The following is a 23,441-nucleotide window of genomic DNA, read 5'->3' as shown; positions in this document are numbered from 1 at the left end:
ACTGAGATTTGACATAGGACCTCCCGAATGCGAAGCTGGAGAGCCAGGCACTCGACTGTGACTTTCGGCACCAAATCATGTACGAGGAGCGTTCCGTATACAATGCCTCCTATTTTTTTTAATGAAAACTACAACCGATACAGAAAGCATAATAACGCAGTTAAATAGAGCAAGATTTCGGCTACTTACAGTTATCTTTCCACATAATCACCACCATTCGTTATGCACTTTTGCCAGCGATGAACAAGAGCCTATATGCCACGACCGTAAAAGTCTGCGCCAGCAGAGGCTAGCCAGTTTCTTACAGCTGCAATGACAGCATCGTTGTCTGGAAAATGTTGCCCACGTAGTCCATCTTTCATAGGCCCAAAGAGATGGACGTCTGAAGGTGCTAAATCGGGGCTATAAGGTGGATGTGGTAGGACAGTCCAGCCAAACTTTGCAATGTGCGCGGTGGTCGCCAAACTGGTATGGGGTCCGTTATCGTGTTGCAAGCGAAAGGTTGTCTGCTTCTCTGGCCTGACTCCGGAAATGTGGGCTTTCAGCTTATTCAGCGTCGTCTTGTAGAGTTCAGAATTGACAGTCTCACCAGGCTTCAGGAAATCCAACAAAATCACACCCCGCCTATCCCAAAAGACTGTGCACATCACTTTCCTTGCCAATGGCTGTGTCTTGAACTTCTTTTTTCTTGGGGAATCTGGATGTTGCCACTCCATGGACTGTGTTTTGGATTCCAGCTCGTAGTGGTGACACCACGTCTCATCTCTGATGACGATGCTGTCCAGAAACTTGTCACCTTCAGCCTCAAACTGGTGCAACAGGTCCTGACAGACTTCCATTGGATGAGTTCTGTGGTCCTGTGTAAGCATCCGCGGGACCCACCCGGAACAAACTTTGCAATAATCCAGCTTCCCCAACATCGTTTCCAATGCATTACAGCCGATATTAAGCCGTGCACACAGTCCCCTGGTCGTTATCTGGCGATCTGTACGGATGAGCTGATCGAGGAGCTGTTCATTGTGAGGAGTGGCAGCTGAGCAGGGAAGCCCAGGGCGTGGCTTGTTGTGTATTTCACTTTCGCAACTGTTGAAACGCACTACCCACCGCCCCACTGTCCTGACATCCACTGTATCGTCTCCATACACCTTTAGCAAGTGTCGATGGATTTCAATGAGTGAAATTTGTTCGGCAGTGAGAAAATCAATAACACATCTCTGTTCCTTACACACTTCCATGTCAGACGCCATTTTGGTAGACTCCTCTGCTTTCGCTATCTGTCGCATGACAACCAAATTAAGGGTACATTGGCGGGAAGGGTCAACCTTTACTACAGCACCACCAACATCCAGCTCAGACGTTACACATTAACACAAAAAATAGGAGGCATTATATATATGAAACGCCCTTCGCATCATTGTGAATTGCTGTAAACTGTGTGTGTGGGTGTGTATGTAGAGAGAAAGAGAGAGAGACATGCTCGTACAGTGGATAAGCCAGGAGAACTGACGAGGGTAAGCCTTCTGAAGGCTTGTAGAAACCCCACGTTGAGCAAGTCTATTGGAGCCGTTTTTCCAACAGCATGCTCTCATTTTGTATCCCTGTGTCACATTTTGGCAATTCTTGCAATATTCAAAACATTTTCATTATTACTATTTCAATATATCAAAATATTACTGCTCATTGACAATGCACCTGGTCACCCAAGAGCTCTGATGGAGATATAAAACGAGATTAATGTTGTTTTCATGCCTGCTAACACAACATCCATTCTGCAGCCCAAGGGTCAAGGAGTTACTTCTACTTTTAAGTCTCATTATTTAAGAAATACATTTCGCAAGGCCATAGATAGTGATTCCTCTGATGAATCTTGGCAAAGTAAATTGAAAACCTTCTGAAAAGCGTTCACCATTCTAGATGTCATTAAGAACATTCGTGATTCATGGGAGGAGGTCAAAATATCAGCATTAATAGGAGTTTGGAAGAAGCTGATTCCAACCTTCATGGATGACTTTGAGGGACTACGCCTTTAAACCTCTGAACACATTTTGATGAAATCTGACATCAGAAATTCTACCAAAACAAGCTAGGATGCCCCCATGACACATATTTCTTCCAAACGTTTATATTGTGGGGTATAGACCTGTTGCTAAGTGGTGACTCTGTAAACAGCAGTTATTGCTAGGTAATGGCCACAACATACATGCATGCAACAATAGAAAAACTGTGTTTTCTATGTGGTCCGTGAAGAGATGTTATAACCAGGAGGTTAAGGGAGACCTGGTGTGAGCTATGGAATATTAAAATTAAGGAAGGTATGACTCAGGGGATTTACTTCTCTTGCAGTCGTCAATTGGCTGAGTTCCATCTTACACTGGGTGGATGAAATATTTGATTTGTAAATAGTGTAAAGTATCTTGGTGTAATCTTGGATAAGAAAGTTGCATGGAGATTGCACATAGAAATGAACAAAGCCAAGGCCTTCAGAATATTTATTATAATATATTCCCTATTCAAAAGTGAGTGATTAAGTGCTAACATAAAAGTGACCCTCCACAAAGCACTCATTAGGAGTAAAATAGAAGTAAAGGTATCCCTGTAACAGGCCATGGAGGACCATAGGGCTCTGAGACGTTGAGGTTCCCACATTTTCTAGACAATCTGCTCATAGATGGTGGCAAGGTTGTCAGTCCTACGTGCTGGCCGCCCTTTACCCCCAAGAATATTCCTGGTACTCATTTCTGTCAGAGGCTGAGTCAACTTCAGGGCCATAGTATGGCTGGAAGGTTTAGGTCAATTGAAAAAAAAAAATCAAATGACCTCATTGGGACTTGAACCCACGACTTTCCGGCTAGTAGCATAGTGCCTCAACCTACTACGCTATAGCGTGCCCCTACTCATTAAGAGTATCATGACTTATGCTTGTCCCACCTGGGAGTTTGTAGCAGACAACCATCTACTGAAAATGCAGTGCCTGCAGAACAAAGTTCTCCACAACACTGGAAATTTTGCAAGGCCCATACCGATTTGCAATTTGCATATGGCTTTCAAACTTCTGTACATATATGATTATATAACAAAATTATGCAGGCAACAAGCAGAAGTAATACAAAATCATGAAAACGCAAATATTCATAACACTGGACAAGGCGAATCCAGACACAGGAAATATAAGAGGCTTAAGCCTGGCAGTGATCAAGTATATGACTGTTCAAGTGACCAGACTGCCACTGTAGTAGGAGCTACTAATGATAGGGCATGATCTGCTGTACTGAGCCTGGACTGACAGAGCCCTTGTATTGCCATAGTCAATAAGTTCGTAGACTGGCCAAAAAGCATTGTTGCAGTGCACTACAGCGGATAGGTTGAGGCATGATATGATGCCCTGGCAGTTCATCTCTCATCACAGCAAGAGGCAGTTGTGTGCAAACAGTGTAAGCAAAACTATGGTCTCTATTGTGAACTGCAGTTAAATGCGAGTGGAAGAAATCGAAAATATGGCAGTTTGAACAACGGGCAAACATCAAGTTCTGCCAAAAATTAGGCAAATCCCCTAGCAAAACGTTTAACATGACGAATTGGCTATTGCTGCACGACAACGCCCCTGCACATCGCTCTGTTCTTGTCCAAGAGGAACTGGCAAGGCAACAGGTCACTGTTTTGCCACAACCTCTGTACTCACCTGATGTTGCACAATGCGATTTATTTCTCTTTTACCGCTTGAAAGCAAAGCTAGTACATGGTCGTAGATTTCAGTCATCCAAGGAGGTCGCCAATGCCACAAGAGATGCCGTACGGGAATTTCCTGCCAATATGTTTCAGTAATGTTTTCAGCAGCTATATCAACGTTGGCACACTTGCATAACAGCCAACGGTGACTATTTTGGGGGTCGATGTGGATCCGTGTAAGTGTATACGAATACCTTGCAATATGACGCGATAAAACCAGTCCACGAACTTAATGACTGTACCACGTATGTTTTATACACATACATTTAATAACATATAAAATGTATATTGTACATACTGACAACAGACTTATTACTACTGACTGTGACTCTGGCAAATGACAGACCCATCCTCTCGTCATACAGAGCTCCCCACATCAACAAGCTTCCAACTGTCTTGACAGTAATAAAGATATGGTCTTAAGCCCCAGATGGGTGCTTCATTCCAAGATAGACTGGCTGACTGAGTGTTCATCGCAACACAGCTTTGACTCTGACATAGTCAGGTGAGGACCGTCTCTGTGGTCTTGTGGCCAGAGTTCCTGGCTCCAGATCCAGAGGTCCCAGGTTCGATTCCAGGCGCTACCAGATTTTCTGAGAAGTAGTGGGTTTGGAATGAGGTCCATTCAGCCTCGTGAAGATAACTGAGGAACTACCTGAAAGGAAAAGTAGCCGCTCCGGTCTAGAAAACCGAAATTATCAGCCGTGGAGATTCACTGGGCTGACCACGTGACACCCTCTATCCACTAAAGTTGGCACTAACTACGACAACAAGCGGCGGTCGCTCGGTCGGTACATTTCGCTTGCGGACTAAAGCCACGGAGTTTGTTTATTGTTGTATATTAAGGTAAGCATCTGTTCTGTGTGGGAGTTTGTGAAGAGAGGATGAATAACCACGATTGGAGCCATTACCAGGAATCGTCTAGCAACAGACTAGACTGTGTGCTCTAGTGAATTGTAAAATGTGAAAACAGTGATATTGTTATAGTTATTTATAGTTTCAATCTGTACATGGTCAATAAATCTCTTCACCAATCCAACCCCATCTACAGTAACACATACATGGCAATATTTACAAATATAGTGAGATCAGAAAGAAGTACAAATTAATCATTACCATTTCACAATCTACAAATCCATTTCTAGGCATAGATATTCCAACCATGATAAATTTGTCACATGTAACCTCTAAGTTAGGATTTATATCCTGTTTTCCTGTTCAAAAACCATGCAATGTAGAAGTATGGGGAAAGGAGGTAAATCTCCTTTCATTCTTAATTTTAGCATTAGAGGTAAGCGCTTAGCTTGACTCTCCAGCCACTTGGATTGAGGACTGGTGGTGTCCAGAGTTGGTCTGGACATGATGGCAAAGAAACGAATCTATTAGGGAACAGAAGGCTAGTTGTGTAGCCCTTAGCCAGTCACTTTTCTGTATGAGCTATCACACCTCATGTTTGCAACTCATAACATAATTACGTAAGAAAATGATTCATATGGAATGCATAGGTATGTGGGTGATCTGTCTCCATATAAACTTTCACATGTATACCTGTAGTGACCCATTAGTTTTCACAGTCAAGCTAGAAGCTAAATAAACATTTTGTATGGTCGCCATGTTGCTGGTTTATATTACCCTGCGTAACTTTCACAACCTGTTACATATCTTATGGTTGTACTATCAGCATGTTCATAATACAGATGATAGAAGAAGTACAAACATGTACTGATCTCATGTCAATATAACATCAGGTTTCAAGAAAACCTGTAAATTTCTTCACAAGTTATGTGAGTGAGGCAGACAAAAAAATAAAGGACACAATGATATACAGTACTATGAGCTTATTTTCTGTTATGAAAAAAAAAAGAACTGTTTAAAAATGATGATGACCACTCATCTGGAACGTCTGGTTGCCTCGTCTTTCTTTTTTCTCTTTTTTATTTTTGTTAACTTACTTTAAACTAATATTAGCAAACACGAAACATATAATTACTAATATTTTTGTGGAAAACCCACATTCTGCCCCAAACACAATGCATATACTCAAAGGCTTTGAGACTATAATTATCTCCATTAATGATCAGAAAAAAGTGCACGGTTTTCTAAAAACTATTAGTTAACAGACTCACCGGTCGGCAACTCTGTACTCCTCCTGATCCAAAAAAATACTCCCTGCCATAAGCAACGATTGAGGTGTGCCAAATTCCATCCAATTGCCGACCTGAAACAGGAAACCACTTTTACATGTTTCTACTGTGATGTACGAGTAGTTGGCTACCACTTCCTTAAGCATCGTCAATTGGTTATCCTGAATTCTCTATTAAATGTCTTTGACATTTGTTAAAAATTCCATTTCATGTCACAAATATGCATTACTGTTATGTCAATATGATTGTTTCAAACCAAAAGATATGAAACGTTTCGCTGTTTAAGGTGCTGTTCTACTCCACTCCAATTTTTACATGTCAGAACATGCTTGAATTTACAATATGTGAAGCAATATAAATTTCCCACATGAACTGGCCAGCAAGCAAAGGACTCCAGCAGTGTTGTGACCACACCAGCAAATCATTACAACGGTTTTAAACATATTATCAGTAACTAAAAAATATCAATCCACTTATGGAGGCAGAAATTCCCTGGTCAACTATACTGAAATTGAACTGTCTAAGGGTGCACACTTTGGTATATGATTCTGGGCAACAAAGTATTGGAGTAGGTAGACTGATATCTATTAATGCTGTTGTGTTCATGCAGTTTGGCATGACACTACACTAAGTTTCATTGGCTCCATCTGCATCTCAAAATTGTAACATTCTGTTCTCTATTTGACTGCAACATAATGTTGCGCCGCACAGTGCCACACGCAAATTCTCATTATATCTCGCCACTGCCAACCACTTTATTATGCCCCCAAAACTCTGTCACCAATTTCTTGTAGCGCCCAAGGGAACACTGACTATATTCATCCACTATCGGAAGTTTGTGGATAACTCTTACCCCATCCCATGAGCCCATAGTTACAGAATAACCAAACAAACAACTGAACAAAAATAGAAAAATATAATTAATACAATAATTAAACACAGGCAGCCTTCCTTTTATAGACATACAGCCTTCCACTTCACTCCTGAAAATCTACTACATCTTATATTAAACCTACATGGTACAAACCAAACTTTATACTCCAACCATCAATCAACCAGAGTTCATATCCTAAAAATCAATTAATCAAATTTTACATCCTAATAGGTAATCAATAAACCAGATCCCGCATCTTAACGCTCAATCAGTGAGCTGAACACAGGTAAGTTACTTACGTGATCAGACAAGTCGCAGAATGAAGATGGCCGGGACTCTCGAGAGGACTGTCCAACACATCATTTCTCAAGTTCGAGTGTTATGAATGACAGCTTGAATCCAAATGCCCAGAACGGCTTCTACATCCTGACCCTCAAAAATTATCAAAACCTTCTTGCAACACTTAGAAATGCTGCTTGCTCAGAAAAACCCCTCAGGTGGGCAATTCTTTCCTGCCCATCGACCTACTAGTCAAAAGAGGTGCCTGTGTACTGTACAGTTGATTTATAAGTATTTTCTATAAAATATCGTGAAATCGGATGACATAGGAATGCAAGACATCAGCCGCGACTCTGACCTCCCATTTCTGGCCAGCCATCCAGTGGTTCACCTAATATATTAATTTTTTACAAAACTTATAACTAATTTCTAATAACTGGGAATAATACCGACTCCTTGTTAAATAAAAATTATAACCCTAATAACATGGGGACAACAGTAATGACATACTGAATATTGACTTTATCAACATAAGGTAGGCTCATCCATTTAGGTCAATTTATTTAGATATTGTACATCACAGATACAACACCACTGATTTGTAACCTTTCTGACAGTTAATATGAGTAGTATCTCAGCTAGTCAAGGAATTACTTGCTCAAAGTTGCATTACATTTTCACAAGAAGCCGTCATTACTCGGATGACTACAGTCCACATTCTCTCATTATATTTATTTAAGATCTATGTTAATATTACCCTTCCATTTAGCTAATCCCATGTCTCTCATATCAACAGAGGAAATTTTAACATATTTACTTGTCTTTACATTTTACTAATATGATCGCATAGGTTATCAAACTGAGTTCAACATAGGACCTGAAAGTGTTAATTGGTTAAAACATGGTCGCCAAATTACGTTTTGCGTAAAACCCAGAAGCTAAAAACTTGTGTGTGTGTGTGTGAGAGAGAGAGAGAGAGTTTGAAATGTGAGGCTCAAAACTGTGATGTTCGTTATTTTCTCTCTCTGCAGCCACAAATACAAATATCCAATTTTACTGCGGCCTTATTTTTTTTTTAGTTTCTTTGGGTGGTGTGAGACTGAGTCCACTTGGTACATCAGCCACTAACTAGCTTATTGTACCAGCCTCAGATTATAGACGATGATGAATGTCGAGTTGGTGGAATGATAATTGGTAAGGGAAACCGAAGCACTCGGAGAAAACCTGCCCCAGTGCAACTTTGTCCACCACAAATCCCACATGACCTGACCTGGGCTCGATCCCGGGCCGCTGTGGTGCGAAGCCGGCGACTAACCACTTGAGCTATAGCACGGCCTCAATTGTACTGGGGTTCTCAAAGGAATACACCAATAACGTTAGGGAAAGGGATTCATATAAATCATAAGTGATCAAACCCTAAAATAAGGATCTTCAAAGAGTGTACTTGTATAAATCATGTCCAAAGTTCTCTAATTCATGTCACCCTTTTCAACTCAAGTACATACGCAAAGTATGCAAAGAATCGATTTAGCAATCCAAAACCCGTCTATAGTCACACTCTATCTTGTGACAACAGTATTTAGAAGAATATCATGCTTCAAAGACGTAATTCATGCTCGTCCGCTAACATTATATTATAGCAAGTAGACTCGTTGCTAAGTCATGACTCTGTAAACAACGTCTGTTGATAGGCAACAGATTCATAACACGCACCAACGAACTAATTGGGAAGCGGTGTTCTTTACGCGGTCCGTACAGCAGCAGCGTGACGCAACAATGGAACTTTTGGAAGCAGTGTTTTTTATGAGGTCAGTGTCGAGGATATGTAGGATAAGTCTATAGTTTAGTCAACACCCGTGCGGAGGCAGGGTCGAATACCTGCACCGTGACTCTGCGGGTCGTAAAAGGCGACGAAAAGGGAAGTCTCAAATCTAAGACAGTAAAATATTGTCGCGAGTACCAAAGGACTGGGACCAGAAAAAGCATGCGCTGGCAAGGGACAGCAGCATATACAAAATACAGACCCATCCTCTCGTCAGAGAGACCGCCCCATGAAAACAAGACTGTAACTGTCAAACAGCAATATATATCTGGTCATGAGCCAAAGATGGGGCTCGACACCAAGACTTACTGACTGTCAGTTGCAATGTGACTTTGACTTGAGTTTAGTCAAACCCGTGAAGAAGCGGGGTCGAATACCTCCACCGTGAACCTGCGAGTCGTAGGAGGCGGAGAAAAGGGAAGTCTCAAGTCTGAGACAATAAAATATGGTTGCGAGTCCCAAGGGACTCAGACCTCAGAAATACTGCCCTGAGGGCCAGCAGCATTTACAAAAAACAGACCAGTCCTCTTGTGAGAGGGCTCCCCACAAAAAACAAGACCGTAACTGTCAAACAGTAATAAATATCTGGTCATGAGCCGCAGGCGGGGCTCGACAACAAGACTTACTGACTGGCTGACTGACCGACCGTTAGTCGGAAAGTGATTTTGACTTGAGTTTATTCAGTTGTGAGAGAGTCGCCGGCCAGTATGGACATGAATACGGATGTTGAGGGATATACGGCGTTGGAAGCCGTTACCAGACAACTGATGAAGGCACAGCAGACTGAGAAGACTTAGTGCGTGCTGTAGCGAATTACGGATTGCGCGAATTAGCGAAAGCACTATAGTTACTTGCACGAGTAGTTACGATCTGTAACTGTTCAATAAATCCAATTACCAATCCAAACCCCATATATAGTTATACACGTGATAATATATTGTAACGTGTCTGGAATCCAGAAGTCACTTCTATGGACTATATATATGGCCAGTATGGACATGAATACAGATGTTGAGGGATATACGGCGTTGGAAGCCGTTACCAGACAACTGATGAAGGCACAGCAGACTGAGAAGACTTAGTGCGTGCTGTAGCGAATTACGGATTGCGCGAATTAGCGAAAGCACTATAGTTACTTGCACGAGTAGTTACGATCTGTAACTGTTCAATAAATCCAATTACCAATCCAAACCCCATATATAGTTATACACGTGATAATATATTGTAACGTGTCTGGAATCCAGAAGTCACTTCTATGGACTATATATATGGCCAGTATGGACATGAATACAGATGTTGAGGGATATACGGCGTTGGAAGCCGTTACCAGACAACTGATGAAGGCACAGCAGACTGAGAAGACTTAGTGCGTGCTGTAGCGAATTACGGATTGCGCGAATTAGCGAAAGCACTATAGTTACTTGCACGAGTAGTTACGATCTGTAACTGTTCAATAAATCCAATTACCAATCCAAACCCCATATATAGTTATACACGTGATAATATATTGTAACGTGTCTGGAATCCAGAAGTCACTTCTATGGACTATATATATGGCCAGTATGGACATGAATACAGATGTTGAGGGATATACGGCGTTGGAAGCCGTTACCAGACAACTGATGAAGGCACAGCAGACTGAGAAGACTTAGTGCGTGCTGTAGCGAATTACGGATTGCGCGAATTAGCGAAAGCACTATAGTTACTTGCACGAGTAGTTACGATCTGTAAGTGTTCAATAAATCCAATTACCAATCCAAACCCCATATATAGTTATACACGTGATAATATATTGTAACGTGTCTGGAATCCAGAAGTCACTTCTATGGACTATATATGGACTTCTATATTTAGCTTTACCGCCACCACAAACACCTCCACCTTTACTTGAGGTCATAAGAAATCTTCCTGGTTCGCCTTCAGCTACCATGTCCCTTTCCCGGAAACAGTAAGCATCAAAGTCACTGCCATGAGAACATCAAATCTCAGACTGTGGGCTCTGTGCTGATCATTACTATATATTTTTTTCTGTGGCGCTACAGCCCCAATTTGGGCCTAGGCCTACCTCCATGAAACTCTCCGTTTCACACAGTAGATAATGAAAAGTTCAGTCCAGTGTGACATACGAGTTTATAACACTTCAGTCCTCATTCGCCTTACATGTTTCGATTCAAAAGAATCATCTTCAGAGGCGCACCACTACGATAAGGAAACACTGTTACGTAAGATATTCTAAATATGCACTTTAGATATGACTAATGCTCTCTATATAAATTTTGTTATCACGTTGGTTCCGATGTTTATCTGAGGCACGCACAATGGCGCTTCTTGAAATGTAGATTTACTTATGATGAGCTTCCTTCAGTGTATTTCCTGGTTATTCTGACTAGGGTTTTTCTCCGTTTCACTTCGGTTTACTAGATCTTACACATGCGGTAGGACTCCTTGGGCGAGTGATCAGCTCGTCGCAAGGCCTCTATCTGTAGACAATCACAGAATAACGCACACAAACATCCATGCCCTGAGTGGGATTCGAACCCACGAACCCGGCTTCCGAGCGAGTGAAGACAGTGCATGCCTTAGACCGCTCGGCTACCGTGACGATCATTAGTATATGTTACACAGAATCCCATTAGGTGCGTCAAATCGATCTTTTTCTTTCTGTTACGTACCGACGGAACATTTCTGACAAATTCTTTCATATGTAATATTTCCAAAATTATGTAGTTATTGTGTATTTTCGGTTTTAATAGACCTACCATATAAATGAGATATTTTGTATATTGTAAAAAACATATTTACGCATTCGTACACGTAGAATGCTGTTTATACTGTACAACGTGTGACAGAGTACCAATCCTCGAAAATCCGACTGCTGCTCTATCCTTGAATAAGAAAAGGTTATGAACCACAGATCTATGGAGGGTTACCAGAAAAGCGCGCTATAAAAGCACAGAGGAAAGTGAAATAACTAGTACCAAACGGCGTCAGAAGCGGTCAGAAGTACTGTGGGTTGAAGCGAGCTTGGTTTATTTTAGTTCCTATCTCAACATTCGCCCATCTTTAAACTACGGAAACCATGAAAAACGTCACACTAAGAAAGCTGGATTCAAGGGGAGGAAAGGAATTCGGAAAATGTGCGAAGAGAATACGAAAAAGGAACGGTATCCATTACAAACCCCTCCCCAACAATCAGCTTAACGGGAATCTGTTTCATACAGAATAAGCATGGCTTCTTCACTTTTTACAGAGAGAAATATTTTGCGGTGCAATGAGTTCATCTTATAACGCGGGTTAAATCAGACTTCGCCAGGCATGCGATGATAAACAATCATGGAGGGACTGGGGCGGGGGTTTTATAACTTATTTTAAGACATCTTGAATGTACAGTCAAGCATGTCTGTCTTATTTTGTGAAATGTAAAGGGAGATTCAGAGCACATGCATATATCCATCTGATGCCACGTTTTAAACAATAAACTGTTAATGAAACACAGTATGAAGGTAACATGACTGAAGTTCCCCTTTGCACCACCCTTCCCGACAAACCATGTCATGCTTCATTGCAGAACTGTGCAAAGACGTGACTTGTATGAGGATTGTTTGATCTAGGCCTAATCAGTAAACAGACTAAAAGGTAAAAAGGTAGGGTTGTCCTTGTGCCTAATTAGTTAAGCATTATTCCATGAAGACGTATGGGGGAATGGAGGTACAGCTCCACAATTCTTGACCTGGCAGTAATATTAGGCTCATATGAGCTTTAATTTCAATGGCTATTTGCACGACAAGATAACCTTTCAGGACCAAATAATTAACTTACACGTATAACACCAAACAACAAGATATTTGTACCTATCTACAAGTAGTTCAAAGATCCCCAATACAGGACTATATGTATACTTTGTTTAACCCATGTTTACTTCTAGACCAACCTCCTTTTTTTTATTGCTAGTGGGGTGGGACTACGTTCCTTGTACTGCGGCCACTTCTGGCTTATTGTACCAGCCCCAAATGGTAGGTGAGGGTGATTGTGGAGCAATTGGTGGAATGAAGATTGGCAGGGGAAACCGAAGTACTCGGAGAAAACCTGCCCCAGCGCCACTTTGTCCACCACTTGCCCAACGTGTTTCAGAGACATACCACATTCAACACAAACGTTAAACAGCACTTTCATCCAAAATGAATCACAGATTTTTTGAAGTCTATAAATAGCCCATGTACTATCCCATTGTACTCCCATTATTTCTAAAGTATCTGAGGTATGCAGAATATGTGATAAGTAATTAATCTCTTGTGCCAAAATTCTCACTGATGATCCCCTGCAATTCCATCGATGTTTGGAGTTATTCTTGAGAGAAGGCTGTTGAATCATATTTTGTAATGAGTTGATAATATCAATATTCCCTGAAAATTTATAGTCAGCTTTTGCCTCTTTTATAAACAGGTACCACAACAGACTCCATCTATTTATGTGGCAATTCTTCCTTATTGAAAGTTGAGTTAAGAAGTTTGTGGATTAATTCTGCTGGAATTTGATCAATACCAGCGATTTCAATTCTTAGACAGCAACTGAAATCTCAAAAGCAGGGGTAGTAATAGCTTTGCTGTATGTATATTTCGGTCTGCCTAACATCATTAACTTCGTGTACATTCAATAGCTAACAAAGAGAATTAGTCTGGTTATTCACCAATTGTAATATTTTACAATTTTTACAGAAGATTGGAAATAAAAAGTCCCTGAAGTATTTAGCAAATGTAATCTACTCTCAATTTCCTCGTCAATATATTCCATTTATGTGTAGCCCTTACAAACTACATGAGCATAATTTAAGTACTTATTTGTATTTCAATAAAATGCGCAGCTTGCAATGCCTCTTCTATGCTACATGGATCAACCTGTGGTAACTTTTACTGATCAAGCAACTTTCATATCAAGTAGTATGTAGAATGATGAGCACAGAAATGACATGCTGCTGATATAACTATGTGGAAAATTTATATTATTCTGTCTCTCTTAATGGGGAAACCTTTCATAGAGACTACAAGCATAAATACTGCAGAAGAGCATCAAGTACGATGACCGAAAGAACAAGTTATGGAACTTGGCAAAAGTACCAGGAAATGAAAAATACAAGGAAGTGTTGTTAAAAATAGGTTAAGACTACTACACCCTGAGGATATAATTAAAAGACATAGTTTACAGCCCAACTGTCAACAAGCAAAAATGAAAATACTTGAGTAGATTTTCAAATCGGAAAACAGATACCTTCATTTATTTCAAAGAATGAATCTGTCCACACAGGTCAGGAACAAACAGTGTAGGTAAAGACTGGATAATGTAACTTGTAAATGGCAGTGTAGATGGACATATGTAATATTTAAAAGTATGGAAAATGTCATTTTGGGGGTCTGACTACTGGTAACAGAACACAAAATTCAAAACAGTTCACTGAAACCTATTATTTATCATGATCCTGAGTCACTTTAATCCAGTCCACATCATCACAACTAATTTATCTTAGATCCAGATTAATATTGTAACACATTTCCTACATTCTCCATGTAGGTGCTTCCTAAGAGGCTCCCCATTAACTTTCTGCATACATTTCTTCTTTTTCCAATTAGAAGTATGTGTTCAGTCTTACCTGTTCACATAATACTATTCAAATTCAAAGTTCTTTGTCATGTAACATCTTTAATTTTCCAATTTCTTCAGTCTCTTTGGTCTGGCACACCCACTGGTGTGACAATAAATAATGTGATTTACTCATAGTCCCTGTATGCTGTCTATGTTCATGTAACAGATGCCTGTGTATTCTAAATTGAGTTGACACACCTAACATGACAGGATGATCACAGTAGTTCAGGCAACACTTTTGATGGACCATATTTGATTGTTGCTAAAATCTAGTTCCATGTTACTTGTGGAAGTACATTGCTTCGGCTTAACTATCTCACTAAATTCTAGTTGTTTTATTGGCTTATTTACACTCCATACAGCTGTAAGCATACACAGGTGATGTCACTCACCAAGTAGCATCTGTGACATCATGCGGGCCATGCCCTTTGTGAGATCATACACATACACCTCAACTGTTGCTCCAATATCCTCCTCCATGCTGCAAGTTGCTTTGTTCCTATTATTTGTAGTCCGTTGTCTGTCTCACATGAACTGTTACATTACCTGAAAATAAAATGATGTCATTCATTTTCATGGGAATTACTAGAAAACAGCAAATTCATGTTGTATAAAAGCTACTGTTTATCAACATATTGGGCTGAAACATGGATATAGATCATAATGTACAAAGTAGAATGAAGGATGCTGTGATATACCAGAGGAGGATAGCTGCCATAACCACATAGTAGGAGAAAGGAGGGGAAGAGTGGAGAAAATCTTGTGGAGATTGATCTGAGATGATGTGTTACCATATTAAGCACATGGAAACTGAGAGAATATCAAAGTTAGTTTCAGACTAGGATACAGGCTAAAATCAGAATATTGGGAGACCAAGAATTAGGTGAAGTAATAATATGAAAGAAAATGAAGAAACGATATGAACGAACTGGCAACAAATAAGAGGCTGGAAAGGTAGAAGGGCAGGAGAGTGGAGGATGATAATGAATAGTGATATTCTAATAAGAGAGAGAAAAAAAAGAAGGCACCAGGGCAACTCAAACAGCTGTCCCTCAAATGTGAAGTACCAAGTTATGTTATGCAAAATAATTCATTAGCATCCTCTTAATCGGTTTGTCCAACGGGCAACTTCTACACGCCCAAATAAAATTATTTTGTTTATTTCCTGTTCAAGTTCTTCATGTTCAGGTTCTGGGTTAGTAACACAATACAATCCAGATGAAAATCACTACTCATGATGATTAGTTACATGTTACTCTAACTGGTGACATGGTGTTAGCTGAGAGCATAAAATTATTTTCTGCTAGTGAATTGGAAATGACACAACACAAAGGAGTCATGATGTTTCACAGTGTTACCATAGCAAATTACTATATGCCATTTCATTGTTTACAAGATGTGCATCAGAGAAGTATTACAACTTTTACTAAAATGAATATATAACTAATTCTATGGAGCTGAATCATCCTTGAGAAGTGACCAGTCACTCAGCTGTTCAAGAATTTCCCAACATTTTATGGAACCCGAAGGTTCATTAGCATGTTCACAAGAGCCCTCCACTTGTCCCTATCCTAAGTGAGATCAATTCAGTCCATATGATGCCATACTATCTCTTTAAGATTCATTTTAACATTATCCTCCCACCTACATCTAAGTCTTCCTAGTTGCCTCTTTCCTTTTGGCTTTCTCACCAGAATCGTTCATGCATTCCTCTTCTCTCCTGTGTGTGCTAAATTCCCTGCACACCTTGTTCTACCTGACTTGACAATTCTAATTATACCTGGCAAATATCACGAGTTATGAAGCACCTCAGTATGCGAAACTTCTCCAGCTTCCTACTATTCATCCCTCTTGTGTCCAAATATTCTCCTCAACACCCTCTAATGAAAATACCCACTCAAAGCCATCTACATATATCAGTTAATGTGGCATATGAGCTTGTCTCAGGAAACACAGTAACTTACTTTCTGGATTTACATGACTTCTTTGGAACAGAAAGAAATAATTCTGCAAAGTAAATATGTTTCTGTATTTACTGTTAGATGATATTAATGTCAGTACTGTTTTCATATGCATGGAATGCTGAAAACAAAATTGGACATTTGACTTTCAAAGCATGTGTCTTTCACTTTATGTCAGAACGAGCAGAAATTCAAAGTCTTCTCACAGAATAGTTCACTCAAAGTACAAAACAGAGCGCTGGTTTTCCACTATATCCTATAGCGAAAATAATTAGAATACAAAAAACGATATTATAGCCCAATTTAATTCTCAGTAATGTTTGAAATCATCTAGTAGTATTTATGAATGTACTATGCATCACTTGGTGAAGAACAACATTCTATTCTATACTTTTATCAACTGTTCACAACAAGAGATTATACTTCAGGTATGTGACATAAGAACTATTTCAGAAAGTTGGATTAAAATTCATGTGATGCAATGTTCAGGAATAACTTGTTTACTTTCTTGAAGGATTCACACAGCATGTTTATTACAGGAAATCTTAAAGCAAGTTCTGTTGATGCCAGGATGGTATGTGTATCTCTACTAAGACAAATTGTCTTAGTACAGATGTTTTGTAGCTTGTTCCTGGACTTAATTTACAGCAGACAATTCAAGCATGGCTGAATCCACACATATCTGAACTACTAATCACAATGAAATGCAAATTATATGTGTACTCTTACGCTGAATTTTCAATTTTAACAGTGTTTTTATGGCATTCAGAGAGTCAGTGATATATATCATTGCATTAATACATGAGCCTATTTTGGTCCAGAGTAATAATCAATTTTATTCTTAAATACAAATCTAAAATACAGCCTCATCTGTATGACACTCTGAATTTTCATAACTAAGATGTAATAAAATAAAACTACAAACCGAGCTTTCAGCAATATTTTTCTGCTTGCTACCTGTTCCATGCTGGCTTCTTTTTTGTCTTATTACTAGACTCCAAAGATGGAGGTGACATGCTCCTCTGAAATGTCAGCTGACTTTCAATGGACTATATAGCATTACACCCCAAAAGACAACTCTTTTAAATGAAACAATTGTTTTTTGGTTAAATGTACAGCGTACTTTCATTCCAGTAAATGCAACGTTTATTTCACTTATAAGGGAAAGCACAGGTCTATAAAAATTATCTTAAATGAGAGAGTCCTCAGGGTACAAAAATCATACTGCCACAACTGAAATAAGCAGTGAAGAGACAGCGAGTAAATTTAATTTCCAAAGGCCAGTCAAGAATACACATAACAAAGTCATTCCCTCTACTGAGATTTCAGATTCTCATGCTGGTGACTAACAACAGTACTATCTCCTGATAAGTGACGTCATGTAATGTGATAGAGGTTTTATGAATTAGAGCACATCCCAGAAGATATTGCTCTATTTCCTTCCAATTTTTTAAAATATTATTTGTTGGTGTAGATAGTTACGTGCCTAAACATAGGTCACTAATTTTAATTGTAACATACTGCTGTGTTTCCACAACACACACTGCTTTTGTCAAATAACAGTGTTTAGTGCATGAGATCTGGGCTACATATTTCGACATGTGCTGAATGCCATCAGACCTTTTCCACGCATCCTACTATACGTCACAAAAAGTGTTATAACGGCGAAATGAAGTCTCGGAAATTACTTAACTTCTGTTTACTGCTGCAACGAACTGCCAAGCGTTAACATATTGCGTGAAGTTAACGTATTAGGTTGCGAATGTGTGAGCATGCTAAAACCCAACTCGGACTGTAGGGCCAGGAAGAAAGAGCAACTTGTTGCAACAATAATGTTCTTTAATTATGAATTACGAATACACAGCCAGAGACAAGGTGGTATATTACACAATGTCAGCACAGACCTTGAAACCTGCCAGTTTGAACAGCAGGAAAATTGCGAACGGTGAACTTCCACGATGGTGGTAATGAACAAAGACACAATTTCAAGGTGAATCAAGGACTGACTCCTGATTATGAAAATACAGTCCACGCACCTGTTTTCGGGTCTACCTTCTGTGCGCAAAAACCTTCACAGTTTCATAGCCAAGAACCTGAGAAAGAAATTATCTGCAGGCATAACACGCCAGTTGGTTGTGAAACTATGAAGACTAGTCGAATTCTTGATCAAAAACACCGTTTCCCAACAGGTGGAAATTGACACACTACTGGGATTTGACGGTTGACTGAGTACGATGTCTGTTCTCAAAATGAGAATGTCTGTTTCTGAGTAAGATAATGCTAAACACTTCTTGGAATAAGAGAAGCTTCGTTTTTTTTTCTTGTGGGACTACTTTTTTTTTTCACAAAATGCCATCTAGGATATAAAAGGAAGATGGTACAGAATCACTGTCATAAACTACAAACATATATAAACCACGGTTTAAGACGAATTCTAAACATAAAATGGCCAGAAATGATTTCGAACTAAGAGCTTTGCAGCAAAACAGGACAAAAATGAATTACAACAGAAATGAAAATTGGAGAAGCAAATGGGTTGGGCATAGGTTAAGGAAGGGAAACGGATCACATGAAAGAGGTGCACTGGACTGAAATGCTCAAAGGAGAAGTAGAGGAAGGCCGAGATGAATCTGGAACAGAAGAACCAGGGATCAAGCTCTAAAAGAAGGCAAAATATGGAAAGAAGTTAAAAGAAATTGGTCCAGAGTAGGATTCGAAAGCGGCACTTTGTGGATTTCATATGCATCTCTTAGGGGCAACATGAATGGATGATAAAATTTCATCATTATTTACAAAGAGCTTTTTCACAGATGAAATACAGACTGAAAACATAAAAGATAAATTAACGCATATGACACAATAAGTTTGATAGCCTTCACACAGTTTCAGAGCAAAGAACATCATAAATAAGGAGTTCAATCTTCTGAGATATAACGCCGTGTAATCTGTTGAAAGTCAACAGACGTCACAGAGAAACATGCAGCTTGTCTCTTCAGGGCTGAAGAGGAAGTCAAGCAAGAAACCAACATGTAGCAGACAGCAAGCAACAGACTCACTCATGGAGCTGAGCCTTCCTTGAGAAGACGCCAATTGTGCAGCTACTCAAGAACTTCCCAGCATTTTACGGAACCCGAAGGTTCATTATCATGTTCACAAGAGCCCTCCACTGGTCCCTACCCCGAGCCAGATTAATCCAATCAATACCATCCTATCTCTCTAAGATCCACTTTAATATTGTCCACTCACCTACGTCTTGGTCTTCCCAGTGGTCTCTTCCCAACCAATATCCTGTATGCATTCATCTTCTCCCCAATCGTGCTACATGCCCTGCCCTTTTCATCCTTCTTGACTCGATTATTCTAATTATACTTGAGAATAGTATAAGTTATGAAGCTCCTCAATACGCAGTTTTCTCCAACCTCCTGTCACTTCATTCCTCTTTGGTCCAAATATTCTCCTCTACGCCCTGTTCTGAAACACACTCAGTCTATGTTCCTCCCTTAATGTCAGAGACCAAGTTTCACGCCTAGACAGAACCACAGGCAAAATTATAGTTTTGTATGTTCTAATTTTGATGCTTAGGGACAGAAGATGCGAAGACAAAAGGTTCTGGACTGAATTGTAGCAAGCATTACCCGAGTATAATCTCCTCTTAATTTCCTCTTCAATCAGGTTTTGTTATTAATTTGCACAAAAAAAAACCTCGAACCGTTACCCTTTCTTAATAATGACCACTCGGGGCTGTGACGCCGGGCTACTTGGGTGTTATAAAAGACTGGTTGGTGAATTAAGGAATGTCTTTTGTTGTTAGTTAGTGATTCGGAGAGTTGGATATAGTGAGTCAGTTGAATATAGGTGAACAGTTAGTTAAGAAAGATAGTGAAATATTGACGACAGTAATATAGTGAGGATACTTTCGAAGTTTAAAAGTGATATTCGAGCATGAGGTATCTATGTGAAGAATGTGAGAAGTTTATGAAGACACTTAGTTACAACAGAGGTGTGATCTAATAAAGTGCAAGACTCACGGAGGACTAGTGTAACTTTGCAGACATAAATATAGACATACCGAAGTATACTGCATTCATTGCATTCAAGCAGTGTAGTGCTTCATAATTCCTGAAGGGTGTACCTCCATCCCGGTCACCGAGGCAACCTGTATCCCTGAGGGAAAGATCTCCTGACTCTACCGATCTGACAGGGCAACGCTGCTGGCAGCGGCGCATCACCCGGATGATGGTATCTTTAGCCTAATTCACATGGGGATAGTTTACAGGAGTCAAGTGCTTGAAGCCTCTAAATCTGAAGCCATAACAAGCGCGCACACCATCGTTTCAGTTGATTTTACATTGCATTCATGAATTTGCATTGTGAAGCTGAAGATGCCACGAGCACAAATCCAAGCATGCGCAGTACTAATTGGCGCCTTTCTGCTTCATGAATTACAACACAATCTTGAAAAGAAAGAAAAAGGGAAAAGACGATGGGTTGAGAAATGGATTCGTAGAAGAAATTTGTATGGTACATCAAAGACCTTGTTGAATGAACTAGCTGAAGAGGATCCTTCGGAGTACAGGAGGCATCTCAGAATGAGTCCTGAGAAGTCTGATCAGCTTCTGGCTATGACAGAACCCTCTATTCACAAGGATACTGCAATGAGAATGGCAATACCCACCAGAACTAAGTTGGAAATAACATTACGTTATTTGACAAGTGGTGATAGCTTCACAACCTTGCACCATTTGTACTAGTACAGCTTAACACAGTGTAGCCTGAATAACTGGACCGCGACACCAAAGAGTTTTGAACATCATACAAGTAACAACACGCTCTGAGACCTAATAATATGAATCTTCCATTAAGGAGAAGAGACAAAAAAAAACCCCAACAAACACGAGCCATATTGGTTCGAGATTAAAATAAATATTGGACACCAATTTGTAAATAATTTTAGAGGTTTTTAATAAATCTAATGTACATCCTTGTATTAGCTAAAAGATATAAAATCTAAATGTATATCTGTGACACTGTAATATTAGTTTTCGAACTTCTTGACAAAAACCCTTCTGAAGATAGTCTTTTTTTACCGACACATGTAAAGGATGACAAATTAAAATATCAACATTTATCAATAACACTGGACGGTATTTTTTTAATCTTATATACACGTAATTATTTCATTTCCATTCCACTTTGGGGCGCTCATTTAATATTGAAATATAAATACTAACACAATGAGACATTCGGATATTATTTTCAAAATATAGGCCTAATTATTAAGTCTAAATATATATTACGACACCAGGTAATATATATTACCAGGCGACCATACACAGAGTATGGATTTGTGCCACTGGATAAAAGCTCATCCCGAACTGTTAAGCGTCATTTTATTCAGTGATGAGGCGTCTTTTACCCTGGACGGTGTAAATAATTTACGAAATGTGCATACGTGGTCCCATAATAATCCACATGAGATAATGGAAACGAAATTCCAAAAGAGATTTTCCGTGAATGTACGTTTAATACAGTTATGTGGTCGGCTTATAACGCAGTCAGCCATGTTACGTCAGCGCTTGCCAGTCATGTGTCATGTATAGTGCTTGGAAACCCTAAGGACAATTATGACATGGCGAGCGAGTATTTTTACTTCAATTTTATGGCTTCATGTCACTCACAAGTTAGTTTGATGTTACGTACATTATTAACATTACAGAAACCACATATTCCTGCCAGTTTTAATATGTATTTTGTAATCAACAAGTGTGTAACACCGGTCAAAGTTTCACACGTCTCTGGCCATTATCTCCGTTCAACTTTGGACATAGGTGTTTTGGGTTATATCGGCATACTTTAACATAAGGAACACCCTCCCGAAGTTTTGACCATTCCTCCTGGGACACCCTGTATATAGGCCTATAGGAAATGATTTAAGGTTGACTATTTGTGCGCTTTATTCATGCGAGATGGCGTCAAACGCTGACCTCGACGCATCAACACGTAGGAATGGAAAGGATATATGTGATGCTAAGGAAAGTTAATGATACGAAAGTTTATACAATACATGAAAAGACTCTCCGTTGTATCCTGAACAGATGTTCACTAGCAAACATGCATTAATTCACGTTTAATTTCTTTCACATGTAACACCGATCACCTTGTTTCGTGTTTTCCTCAGCACCCCCCACGCGAACAGTGAGCCTTTTTCCTTAAATTGGGCCACAACCACTTCTTTCTGCCTCCTTCTGAATTCGACATTCCATTTTATTTTTCTCTACACAGTCCAAGCAGACAATACGGTGTCGTTTATTATCAAACGACATTTCTGATTAAGTAATATACAAAGATATGGCACAAATAGAAATCACAAACATTACGAAAAGTGCATAATAAGGCTATATTTTCTGACCTCATGAAAGCCCAGAAAGACGAAAATTTTCCTTGGCATAAAATAAATTGAAAAGTGGTATTATTATTATTATTATTATTATTATTATTATTATTATTATTATTCTAGATCCTTAAGGTATTATACAATGCGTACAATCAGTATACAGTGCGTACAATCAAGTGCGCGCCGCGGCTGCAATTTGCCGTGAGTCATACCACCGCAGAACGGATGCAACTCCTCCCCGCGACTGCAGTGCCGTTCCCCGATAGCGTGAGTGTAGTGGTGTCGCTGAGTCTCCGTCCATCAGTTGCTCTACATGCACACATTTATAAGAATACAGTAAAAAGATAACTTACCGTGGTTTATAACAGGTGCTGAAAGTGACCTCCTTCTGCTTGCAAACATGCCGCGCATCTCACAAATAAATTACGCGACACTCTCTGCAGTTCGTCGACGGTAATTGAATGAATTACGCGTGTAATTTCATTTTGAAGACTATCAATGCTGCGGGGATTATTTTTGTAGACTTTTTGCTTCAGGTTGCCCCAAAGATAATAATCAGAAATACTGAGATCTGGGGATCTGGGAGGCCACAGTCCTCTACTGA

General features: G+C 39.6%; 1 protein-coding gene across 5 annotated transcripts in view; it reads right to left on the bottom strand.

Moving 5' to 3' along the window:
• LOC111873273 overlaps positions 1–23,441 on the bottom strand; it is a 68,624-nt gene that overhangs the window by 31,652 nt on the left and 13,531 nt on the right. For all 5 annotated transcript variants that reach the window (XM_033755036.1, XM_033755035.1, XM_033755034.1 and 2 more), the window contains exons 2-3: positions 14,875–15,028; positions 5,853–5,944 (exon numbers count right to left, since the gene is read on the bottom strand). In XM_033755036.1, coding sequence (XP_033610927.1) covers positions 5,853–5,944; positions 14,875–14,962 — 180 coding nt within the window. In that variant the 5' untranslated portion in view covers positions 14,963–15,028. The remainder of the gene's footprint in view (positions 1–5,852; positions 5,945–14,874; positions 15,029–23,441) is intronic.

Source organism: Cryptotermes secundus, unplaced genomic scaffold (genome assembly GCF_002891405.2).
Source record: "Cryptotermes secundus unplaced genomic scaffold, Csec_1.0 scaffold131, whole genome shotgun sequence".
NCBI lineage: Eukaryota > Metazoa > Arthropoda > Insecta > Blattodea > Kalotermitidae > Cryptotermes > Cryptotermes secundus.
The sequence above is the reverse complement of the archived record's forward strand: the minus strand, read 5'-3'. Positions and strand labels throughout refer to the sequence as shown.